General features: G+C 47.6%; 1 protein-coding gene across 6 annotated transcripts in view; it reads right to left on the bottom strand.

The window, feature by feature from the left end:
- Positions 1-12,160, bottom strand: part of GPATCH8 (G-patch domain containing 8) — a 55,017-nt gene that overhangs the window by 18,850 nt on the left and 24,007 nt on the right. For 2 of the 6 annotated variants that reach the window (XM_083808964.1, XM_083808966.1), the window contains 3 exons: positions 2,839-2,883; positions 687-754; positions 143-229 (listed from right to left, as the gene is read on the bottom strand). In XM_083808964.1, the coding sequence (XP_083665090.1) occupies positions 143-229; positions 687-713 (114 nt within the window). In that variant the 5' untranslated portion in view covers positions 714-754; positions 2,839-2,883. The other 4 variants (XM_083808962.1, XM_083808963.1, XM_083808965.1 and 1 more) reach the window with 3 other exon arrangements.

Genomic DNA, 12,160 nt, shown 5'->3' with positions numbered 1-12,160 from the left:
AGAATCTCAACACCAATAATAAACAATAGGTAAGTCCTATTACTATTACCGCAGCCTAACAGTCAGAGCCGTATCCTACTAGAACAAGTCCCCTCCCACTGAGCCCCTGGGGACTTTGATGTTAGTGCCCCTATTTCAGTACCTTGTATTTTTGCCTCAGCTCCTCGGTGTCTTCTTTCTCCACCTCCAGTACACGCCTCCGCTCAGTGGCATCTTCGGCGTAGTCAAGCTTTAAAAAAAAAAGTAATTTGTCCCATAAATACTTTGCACTACTGAGACTGACAGAATGTGTAATTTAAAAGATGAGGTTTGAAACAGAATCTTTGCATATTGTACTTCTTTTTCCTTGTTTTGTCATCCCACAGTGCAACCCACGTGCAAAGCAGCTTGCTAATCCTTCCGAGCTGGTGGCTCCCAGCAGGCCCATCCACTGCCAGCAGCAGCCTTAGTTTTGCAGAAGTGAAACTCAAAAAGCTGAGGAGTTTAGGGTGCCATCCAGACCTCAGGTAACCGGTGGTAAACAGTGTGCATTTTGAGCAGAAATGTTTGCTTATTGTCTTGATTTAAGAGCAAGTTTTTCCTTCACCTTTGACGCACAAATTCTTACTTTTTAATTTCTTCCCTACAGACTCTCCGAGATCCAGGCAGTCAGTGAGAGGGGCCGTGCCGGAGCCGGGCAAACTTACCTCCATCTCCATCCGCCCCATGCCCATGACATCGTACTTGACGACAATCGGGATGGGATCCGTCCTCCCTGTAACAGGAACACAGGCGGGTGGTCAGCAGCCGGTCCGTGTCCACAGCTCACTTGACACATTGGGTTTGGGTGGTTAGAGATCTTGCCTTGGAGTGCAGAGACCAGAAAGCTACAGTGAACCAAACACAAGCCATTCTCACAGCTTACAGCCAAACCTGCTTCTCGGCTCCAAACCGGCTCAAGTCTAACACACCTCTAGTCCTGACAAAAGCTATCCTCTGAACATTAACCGGTTGGGTAAAACGTACTCGTGGTTAATGTTCAACCGTGGCAAGTCCTAGCACGTGGATGCTAACAGGACTTGAGCAATGAACCTTCTCAGTGCTTCCACACCACGCAATATGTGCTCCTAATCTTCTGATACAAGCAAAAAAAAGCTATTAAACATGTTTTGTTGCACTGCCACATCGAGAATTGACCATGACTTCCCTGTGAAAAGCGTGGAAGCCTCCCTCCCACCAGCTTTTGGCACCTCCCAAGAGGGAAGGATGCTAATCTGGCGGAGCGGCGCGTAAGCCAAGCTCCTTTCCCTCAAAAGGAGCGCCGCCAACCCAGGCCAGGTGGTCAGTGCCCTGCTTCCCAGCTCCTGCGGAGAGATGCTCCAGCACCTGCTGTGTCATCTGTAAGCTGTGAAAAGGACTAGTTGCGAAGAAAATTGACTTTGAACTAATCAAACTATGCTGGAGATTTATTGTTGGTTGTTTTTTTTTTTTGCTGTTGTTTAAACATATCTTTAATCCACTCATAACCAGCCAAACAAAGCAAAATGGGGCAGACAAGCACTTTACTACCACAGCTTTTTTAATTTGTATTTGTTTATTGAAATTTTACATCACAACTCGCGCTGTTTGTTGTGATGTAAGCCCACTGAAAAAGTACTTACCTTCTCTGGTGCATACCTTGAGTAAAAAAACAGAATGTTTACTTCCCTTAATATTGCTCTTGGTTTGGTGTAAACAACTGTTTTGTTATACACACATACAACATATATTATACCTTTGGGCTAAAAGATCTCCAGGTTTTAATCATGCCAAAAAAGTTACATCGCAATCCACATGCACAAAAGGCTGAAGTCTTTAAAACTGCCTCAGAAAATGCGTATGTGCATCAACTGCTCTCCTCTCAGCATTAGCTTTCTCTAACTTCTGCCAAAGCAGCAATCCATGGATTTCGGACTCCAGAGTCCTCAGCAACCTGCCTTGTCCAGGTTTTTTTTTTTTTGTTTTTGTTTTTAAAAAAAACACTCTTAGAGGCACAGAAGTATGTATTTTTCTTTCAGAAAGAAATCCATTTAATGGTTTTATTTTCATTTCCATGCCCATACATTTGACGGCAGGCATATATTCACCAACTCCAAAAGCATTTGTCGAGTTGGTCCAAAATTGTACTTTGGTTTAAGCTTTCATTTGGGTATTTTAACATCGGTTTCCATTTGAAAATGTTTCTCTTATGCCCAATGGTATAATAAAGTAAGCAGTGACTGCAATTTTTAGCAAAAGGACCAAATTAAAGACAGGTTATAAAAATGACTTCCTAAGTGCAATATCACTTTCATAACGTCTCAGCCAGGGATTTACTGGTAAGTGGTAAACCCAAATGGAATGACTGGCAGCAAGTGCCAAGAATTTTTTTTTTTCAAGCTTTTTTGTTTGTTTGTTTTAGTTTGGTTTGGTTTCTCCAGCAATAGAGATCTTTTGATGCAGCCTCATTGCCTTGGTAAACCCCTGCGTACAAACAATGCATCAGTACTTTTGCCTTCTAAGGCAGTCAAAGTTTTTCAAAATCTATTTGTAAATTGCAGTAGCAAGTGCTAGTGCCCATCGTGTTGGGGAAAATCAAGTTTGGACAGTATTAGAAATTTACATTTAAACTGATTTTGGCAGTTCTAACACAAACAGAAACATCCCTTTTTAGCAATACCCTTTAATGAACAAGGATCAGACAAGTGTGCATAAAGAAAGGAAAGGAAAGGAAAATGAAAGACCAAGCAGAAGGATGATGGCTACAACAGAGAAAGTAAGCCTAACATATTGGTGCACTGATGACAAAAGGAGTAATTCAGTCTGAAAATAAAAAATTACCACTGCTAAGTTTACCATCACCACAACAAGTCCAGGATCATAACGCTGTAAAAAAGAAACACCATTTGTTAGGCAGAAACCATTAGGGGCAGAAAATAGGCCGTTTGTAGTAGGCAGGTAGGATGGGTTAATATAATACGAGGCTTCTTCCTCACCCCTCCACCCCAGCACCATGCTTTGCCCTGTGGAATCAGGGAGTGGGTACATCTGAGCCGTTGCTGCTCGGTTTCACGGCTGCGTTTGCAACCTGACATTTGCAGGTGTTGGCAGAGGTTGAGCTCCTGGTGATGGCCCAATTTCAAGGATGCACTTTGGCACATTTAAGCAGGCAATTTAAAAAGAACCAAATCAGGACCTTCAGGCGATTACCAATATTTTTTTGTGTGTGTGTGGGGGGGGAAACAAGCTCTGTTTTAAGAGGGGAATATTTAACACAAAAGGCGATGCCTCCATTTTAGTCTTAACCATTATTTCCTTGCGGATGAAATAAGACAGCAGCCAGCCGGAGCCCAGCGTGACATCCAGCTGGCATGTGCCAAGGTCGAGCACTCCGAGCACGTCTCCAGCACCGAAACAAGGGCTCCACACAGCAGGCCGGGGAAGCAGGACACGCTGCCAGGCACGGCGCTAGGTCACGGGGGCCTGGGGAGCCTCCTGCCATGCCCTAGGAAAGCCACTGCGGCGGGCAGGAAGAAACACGTCGGTTGCCAAAGAGCCACCCCTAACCCCGCTGAATGCCAAGCAGGCTTGGGCAGAAGATGGAGAACAGCCAAAGGGGAAAATGGGGCTTTTAAGTTAAGCTCTAAGTTCTTCTTTTAAAGAACTCCCTCAAGGAAAAGGATCCAAAGGTTCTCCGCACTACAAAGTGAGCTTTACCAGCACATAACCGTGGTTCTCGGAGGTTGCAGGGCTCCTGGCTTTAGGGTTCTCGCTGACCCTTCTCGGGTACACCAGCACTGCGAAGGGGAAAGCTGAGTTTGCAGGAAAGGCCAAGAACTGCAGCACTTCACACCAAACCAGGGCTGTGAGCACTGCCAGCCTGACAACGAACCCCTCCACACGGCAAATCATGCAGCTGTGTCCACACCCCTTCCCCTAAAAACCCCCCAAAAAGCCTCTGAAAAGTTACTTTCGTTCAGAACTAGGGCACAGGCTCTTTCCTTCACAGACTTGTCACGTTACAGTGCCACAACACCCCACCCAAGAGGGGGTTGCTGAATAAATGCTTCCACAAAGGGGAAACACTTCTGGGGAGGACAAAAAAGCACAAACCTCAAGAGGGTTGAGAAAAAGCAGCGGCTTACATGAGAGCTGCACCTTAGAAAACAACCTGAGAGTAAAGGAAGCGGACTGCAGGAGCACCTCGCCGAGCTGCAGCAGGGACGGGCTCCTCCGAATCCACTCCTCTTGGATTGCACAAACTTACTGGGTATGAGCAAACAGTTTGCCAGCAGCTACAAACTAACAAGCCTCGGAGAAAGAGTTAATCCTAATGCTGCAGGATTTCAGCAAGAGTACGAGCCACCGAGTCACGCTCTGCTCTGAAGATCAGCATTTCACAGTTGCCAGCTGCAGGGTGCTTGCTCCTGTCTCTGGACACGGCGCGCAGATGCTGCTCCGCGCCTCCGAACAGGACGCTGCGCCAGATGGACCTGCCATCTGAGCCCGTCTCGAAATGTTGGCATTTTCAGTGCTAGCGCACAGTTTCTTTTTTTTTAAACAGTCAAAACAGAAAACAGTTGTCGGCGATGATTTAGATTCAGAAGGATTCCTCCCTCCAGCAATCCCATGCACCCACAGTGGATATAAGGCCTTTCTGAAGGTCTGTTTAAAACCAGATATAAACGAGGTAATGCTCTGAGGAACAAGGACCCCTAAATTTATGCATGAATGTAATTTAACCTGGTCTATTTCATATTATCATTTACGCATAGCATACAAGTACCAAAAGTAACAGAACAGCCTTAATCCTGCTCCCTACCTTGACACCTGTTAAGGAATTCATCCCAGGTACACGCTCTGTGGGAAACAATCCTAGAGGGCTGACTGCTATCACAGGCTTCATCGGAGGAGAATTTCATGAACTGAGCATCTCGGAAGGACACACCGAGACGGGGTCACGTTGAGCACAGAGGATTTTTACTTATTTGCTATCTTTACGTTACAATTTCATACCGCACCATGACAGGAGACAGCTTTCCAGGAGGTTTTAATTCCTCTTGGAGAGCTGCTACTGCAGCGATGAGAAACGCGGCCGCCTGAAGACTGCATGGGGAAGTTTCAGGATGACACCAACTGGTTCTGATGGATATGGGTTAGCTGGGTTGCTTACCAGCAGTACGGACCCCACCGTGGGCTGTGAAAGGTAAAGAGGTGCCTGGAGCCGTAGCATCACAGAACAGCTGAGGTTGGAAGGGACCCTAAAGATCACCCAGTCCAACCCCACTGAGGTTCTCAGGCACCAACACCCACAGCAAAGCACCCACAGACGCAGGACGTGATCACCATTCAGCTACATTGCCTCTAGGAACATCTGGAACAGCGAGGAGTCATCCTGCTGGTGGATTAGTTTCGTTTTCTAAAACGAGGATTATGCAAACACTATAAACTTTCCTGTGTCTACTGCACATTTAGGTAATCATAGAGCTGTCACGTAAAACACTCAAACTCCTCATTCAGTACAACAAAAGGGAAGGGATGAGGAAATCCACTAATTTTTACTGGTCAACAAGCCCTGGCAGGCTCTGTGGTGCTCCTTGCTGGCTAAAAACAAAGCTACATTCTCAGCCTTATGCCGACTGCTACAAGAAGCAAACAAACAAGAGCAACCTTTTATGCTGGTCTCCTCTGGGAATGTGATCTGTGAGCTCATCTTGTTTGTCTCAGATTTCTGGAAGGGGTCACAGACAACCAAGAGATTCAAGCGAAGTCGTCTGCCACCCTCAGCAACAGGGATCAAGTCCCGAGGAGGAGAAGCTGTTTTTCAAGCATGCAAAAACTGCGCTGTGAACTTCATCCTTACTAAGCAGGAGAAAAACAAATGAAAGCCAAGTTGCAAACACCCCAATCGCATCAGAAACTTCAAGTGAGCCCAAAACTTCTTAGACACACAAGCCAAGGGTGACCCTTGCAGAAAACCAGGGGTCAGTGATTTCAGAGCTCACTGAACTTCTGTAAGGGAAGACAGAATCTGGGTCAAAAAGCACCCCCAGTTTCCTAACGCAGTTGATGACTGGTATTAAGGAACAAGATGGACGATGTTACAGCATGAACATCAATCTCGATTGACCCAGAATATAAATCCAAGGCATGAGACGCTGTCTTACCTCATCTCGGTACGTGGAGAGGGCTGAGGAGCCCGTCTGGCCCAAGGGCACGCCGCAGGAGCGGGGACAGGTCGCGCACGGCCTTGGCTACTTGCCTCCCACCAACACATCTTTCATGGTTTTATTAAAACTGTTCTAACACTGCACAAAGGGCAATAAAGCCTGACACCCTGCCAAGAGAAGGACGTCTCAGCACCACAGTGACCTTGCGTCATTGACGGAATAACGATTTCATGGCCTACACGCGCTCAAACTACCCAAAACTTACAGCCTATGATTGAAGGAAGGACCTTGCACGTTGGAGAGCGAGCATGGGGGCAACTGCTTCGCGTGGAGCAGAGGGAGCCCTGCAAGCCCTTCCTTTAGGTCTGCGGTCTCGGGCATTTTCACACGGTGATGAAGATCGGCATGATGATAGCAGGCTTTCAAAGCTGCATTACCAATTTTCTGTTTTTTTTAAAGCTAACTTTACATGAAAATACTCCTCTCTTAAAGCCATTGCAATGATTTATGCTGCAAACATGAGCACGGAAATGTCAGTCTATGCCAGAACTCAGGTTCCTCGTGAGGACACATTAAGATATAAGATAAGGCCATGTTTACATCTTTCTTGTGTAAGACTGCCAAATCATTCAATACTGAATGAATAATGGCACTGTTAAACATTCTTGTCTTTTTCTTCCATATTCTCTTGTATTTATTACAAAGCTTCAAAACCCAGAAATAAATACAGAATTCCTCATTTCCTCGTGCTGTTTTTCTCGGATGCTCATTGTTCTGTGTTCCCAAAGCCTCACAAACATCTACTCTGTCTGCCTTTGTGAGATCAGAGGATTTAACGAATGGAAAAATACATTAATATATTGGCCATTTGGTGAACTGCTGACAGCCAGGATTCAAGACCACTGGAATTCAAGCCCTGAGCTTATTTCCCCAAGCCGCAGCTGCCAAGCCATCACACTTGTGACTGATCTCAGCTGCCTGAGTGGTCGGAGCTCCACTTATCGCTCCCCACATGTCCAAAGAAAGCAGCACCCAGAACCAAAGCACGCCTCGCCAGCGGCCACCTAGCACACTGCTGGAAAAGTGACTCTTATCGAGCTTGGTCTCACGCATGAAATTATCACAGAGGCTGCCAGAAAAGGGATAACTCCTGCCTTAACCGCAAGTTCACCTGCGAGCTCCTCCTGCTCTCTGCACATCTTTTAGCATTTTTTAGGCAGATCTGTTCTTTCACTCTTGATGCTAAAAGAAAGGAAAATAAGAGCTTGTCTGAACACATTTAGTGAGAACATGCCAAATAAGAACTGCATTATGGTATAACCGATGGGAGGGGTGATGACTGTATTTATCATCACAGAATTTGCAAGTCATAGAACACAAATCCACTTGGTAGTTTGTTTTCAATGGAAGCCATGCAACAGTAATACAGTCAGGTGGGGAACTGAATTCCAGCACTTTCTAACAAATCTGCCTGACTTTGCTATGTATTTTAATGAATCTCGTTAGAAAATGTGCTCATGAAAGGATAAAACAAACTCAAAAGTTCTGTTATGCACACTTGTAACTGCTGCCTCCTGCACGTCACCAGTACAACGCACCACGAGCTTGCAGCACGCCGTGCCCAACAGGAACGGCACCACCCCGACACCCCGCAGAGGCTTGGTTTCAGAGATCGCTGGGGATCGCAGCTCTCCAGCAGGATTCAGGCAGCCCTTCAGAACAGTCGTGTCGAAAGAATGCCAAAGCTTTGCTAAAAACATAACCAAATTAAGAAGAAAACACTGCTAAATAGGAATCGGGGGTCAGGAAACATTTCTTTCCAGCCGAAGGCTACAGGTGAAGTCACTGCTCCTTCTACAGACCTGCCCCAGGGAGACCTCCCTTTTCCCAATGCACCTACTGCTCCTGTTCTCTGGAAACAGAGGTGACAGGCACTAGTGCAAAGCAGCATGCCAGACGCTGTGCCATCCACCTTTCAGCTTACCTTAGTTCACACCGAGTAACGTTTTCATCACAAGCAAGTGACGGACGGGCTGTCCTGGTCCCCCAAAGACTACCACGAAGCAAACTTAAACAAGGCTTCAAGGCTCGATTCTAGTTCTACGGGAACAACTCCGTATCATCCAAATGGTTCGATTCAGCAACAGAAGTACTTAAGAGTAGCTATGCTGTGACAAAAACATGTTATTTGTTGCCATAGCAAAATACTCAATTCTGACTCACCTCTCGGAGACACCACAAAAGACCAGGGTAACCCCAGTCTCTGTAAGAGCGTGAATGAAATCAACGCTCACGTGGATTACAAGCAAAGTAATTGCACACCGTACGCTGCATGCAGAGGAAAATGGTAACTGGAAGCTTAGCTTAACTGCGCCCTGTACAGGTGCTGGAGCAAGGCTGAGCGTCAGGGCTGCAGTCAAGCAAACATCTCCCTAAGAGAGGGCTCCAAAAAAAACCAAACTGAGGAATATGAGGGCTGCCCAGAAGCCGCTCACAGGCACCCAGCTGGGTATGAGCCAGCCGTGCCCAGCCAAAGCCGGAGTCCCTCTGTACAGCCAGCACCAGCCAGACGAACCTTCCCAGCTAACGAGCCCTTCACACACCGCCACAACCAACAACAACAGGGGCAGCTGCAGGACGACCGCAGGAAGGGGAGGAGGGCTCTGAATTAACTCGCTGAAGCCAGACCTGGACATTTAGCTTTCCGTTACAATCTGCCCGCTTGCTCTTAGCCATCCTGGTGACATTTATCAGATATTCCCCCACGCACCCCGACAGCCCCAACCCCACCCCAGACAACCACCTACTTCCTCGGACGTGACTCCTCCGATGAGTTAGTTGAAGGATGCCAGAGAGCCAAATTAAAACACCTGCCAGCCTGAAAGGCTGGGTCGCTTCAGCGGGCACCCGTTATCCTCTCTTTCAGAACACATCAGATAGAGTTGCATATTCCTGTCCTTCCTGGCAAAGCAAAGTGCCGATGGCCTTTGTCTTCCCTAAGGAGAGCTTTCATCTGCTCTGCTCCGTTTTCCCTAGTGAAATGAGACAACAACTACTTCTCTTGCAGCTATTCCTCCTAGAGGAGTTACCACCTATCAAACACACAATGACCAAGAGAACACAGATGTTTTCAAGCACAAAAAACTTTTTTAAAATACTACAGCAAAAATTTGGAAACAAGGGGAAGATATGAAAATATCTTTATAGGCTTCTCTTCAAAGGCACGATGAAAGTTATACTACTTCTGCATGTCAACCCTCCAATGCTTTTCATAATGCTCCAACTTCACATGAAATACTTATTCCAAGAGAAAGCACCAGAACACCTGAATTCAAGATCTTACTCAGCCCTTCTGACTCTCAGGTCACTTGTGATTTATTTAGGAGGCCCATTTAGCAGGGGGCTGCACACGACAGTCGGGCCCTGTTTTTGACCTACTGCTAACTTCTTCACCAGGCCACAGATTTCTTGATTATCAATTACACATCCCCATCCGAGAATGGGAAACGGTCTACAATTACCATCTTCTCATGTCAGAACAAAATCATCATACATCTTTCCCCAGACAAACAACGGCTCCCCAAGCCGCACGTTCCAGATTTAAAGTGATCCCTATCAACTGGCAGCCCCCGTTCTGCTTTCTCATATTCACTAGCCGTCAGCAAGTCGAAGCATCACTTCCAAATACAAGCTGCTGGCAGGGGGGAGAAAAATGCAAAATACATCAGGAGAAGAGATGAGCAGAGGGATGACTGCTGAATTCATTATGAGCCTCTCCAAACCATCGTTCTCCCACTCAGAGAGCACTACCCTTGCCCGATATTCCACTCGATACAAATCGAAGATCAAGCAGCATGCTGGCGCGTTCCAGCTGGATCGCAGTCCCCCAGTACGCCAGCTACGTCAATGAGGACGGGGGTTTCTTGCTCTCTGGTCCAAGAGGCTCAGCTCCTCTGCCAGCACCACAAAGGCACCGCTATCACGGTTAGCGAGGGCTGCTGCCTTGAGGTGCTTCTCCTGGAGGTGCAAAACTACCCCGCTTGCTTCTGACATCGCACAGAGAACAAGCCAATCAGCCAGGCATCACCGTACTATAAGAACAGCAAGAGGCACCGCTAGCAACTGGCAAGTGTGAATTTTAGGGTATTCTGGCTACTGCCCAGAGAAGCAGCACCCTCGCTGCTAGATTACATCCACAGTGGCTAGTTAGCACAAGGGAAGCCATCGCCATGGCACAGCCTGGTGGCACCAGGCCCTTGTTGAACAACTTGAGGGCCTTACAGAATTAGCAGGTATTGGTGGCTGCCCAGCATAACGTACCAGAACTTTCAGATTCACTGAAACTAAGGAGGGAGCCCCAGCACAGACAAACAGCTAGATTTAAAAGCTGCACAACGATGAAAATAAGCACACTGAACTCAACTTCCTGCTTAACTGACGTCAACTACGCGGGGGAAAAAGGTGAAGGTACTCCCAATTCAATACGTGTAAACCAAATGCAGTTTTGAGGGCTTGCTGCAAAGGTTTTCCGCAGCCAGCTACAGGAGGCCAGATAACACATCTGCAGCAAAACTTTACTTGAAGTGGTTCTGCTTCCGCTGTATCAAATCGCCCATGGGCTGTTCATAATTTGAGGCTCAAGCACAGCTCGAAACATGCAGGGTTCACGGCACAGAGGCTCTGCATTTTCTGTTCGCTCTCTTTAGAGATCTCTCTTGGACGTTTCTGAAGAAGGGAAAACCGTTTTGTTTTGTTCTTCTATTCTCAACGCACAACAAGCGACTTCGCTCTTCAAACTCCTAGAACAAGATTAAAATTGGATGCCAACGTTTCCCCCCTTGCACTTTGTATTTGGATTTTGGGACAATGACGTAATTAAGGTCACTGGATAATGAATTAAGCGCTCCCAGAGTGACCATCAGCAACACCAGAGGCTCTGGCTGCTGGCAGCCGAGGGGAGCGCCCTCGACAGCTCTGTGGCACCCAGCGCCCTGCCCTGCCTGAAGGTGAAGGCACCGCACGATCCCTGTACCCTCCGCAAAGCCTCCATCAGGAAAGCCTCAGCACGTGCTCGGGTCAGACTAGGCAGGCTGGTCTTGCTCCCGCGTTTCTCTTAAAATGCAGGAAATGCAGAAAGCCCCTCACGGACTGTACCAACAGCTTGCCTGCAGCTTCCACTTGGTTCAAATCGCGCGAGCTTCGATAATACATGAGACAGGGCACAGATTCAACGCTCCAAAACGCACAGTGGGTAAAAGTCTTGGGCTGGACAAATATCAAAACGCAAATGCCTGAACCCTGCCGTGGGCAGTCTTGGGTCTCAGCCTCGGGACACAGTGCCACCACCTCTCGCCCTGTGCAGTCATCTGCCACTTCCTTCACTAGGTCAGTGCCTGCGACAGGGCTCGCACGGTGCCCTCGGGGCCGTGCTTCCGAATCCGGCTGGGGCTGCGAGAGGGCTTTAGCTTCCTTCAAGCCTCCATGTTTCCACATTGGTGACACACAGAGCAATATGGGGCACCCAAAAGAGAAAACAGACCAAATTACACATCCAGTGAATGCCATGCCAAAGCGGAAGCCTAAGAGGTGATGACTGCAACCACGTCCTGAGCTTTGGCACCAGCACGGGGCAGAGAGGACCGTAAGAATGCCATGCATTAACCGGAGAATTTCACATGAAACCAGGTTAGAGGAAGCGAGAAGCATTAACCACCAGTGCAGTCCTGTCTGAGAAGTTAGAGCGCCTTAGCTCAAGAGATTAATATGCATTTCCAGAGCTCAGAACTCGTTACCTCTCCAACAGTCCTCCACAGCACAGACATTATGTCTCTAATGGGGTCACTGTAGGGGCAGGGAAGTCCAATTACAAGCTCCCAGGTCTTCAGACTAAGGCTATGGGAACAGGAGCAAGTTACTCTGAGGAATTCGGGGCGCGCTGAGGTTCAAACACTTCACAAGGTCTCGACAGGAGCAGCCTGGGCGCACAGTCCCAC

This window comes from Anser anser (assembly GCF_964211835.1).
Source record: "Anser anser genome assembly, chromosome: 23".
In the NCBI taxonomy this organism is placed as follows: domain Eukaryota; kingdom Metazoa; phylum Chordata; class Aves; order Anseriformes; family Anatidae; genus Anser; species Anser anser.
This window is presented reverse-complemented; position numbering and strand designations above follow the sequence as displayed.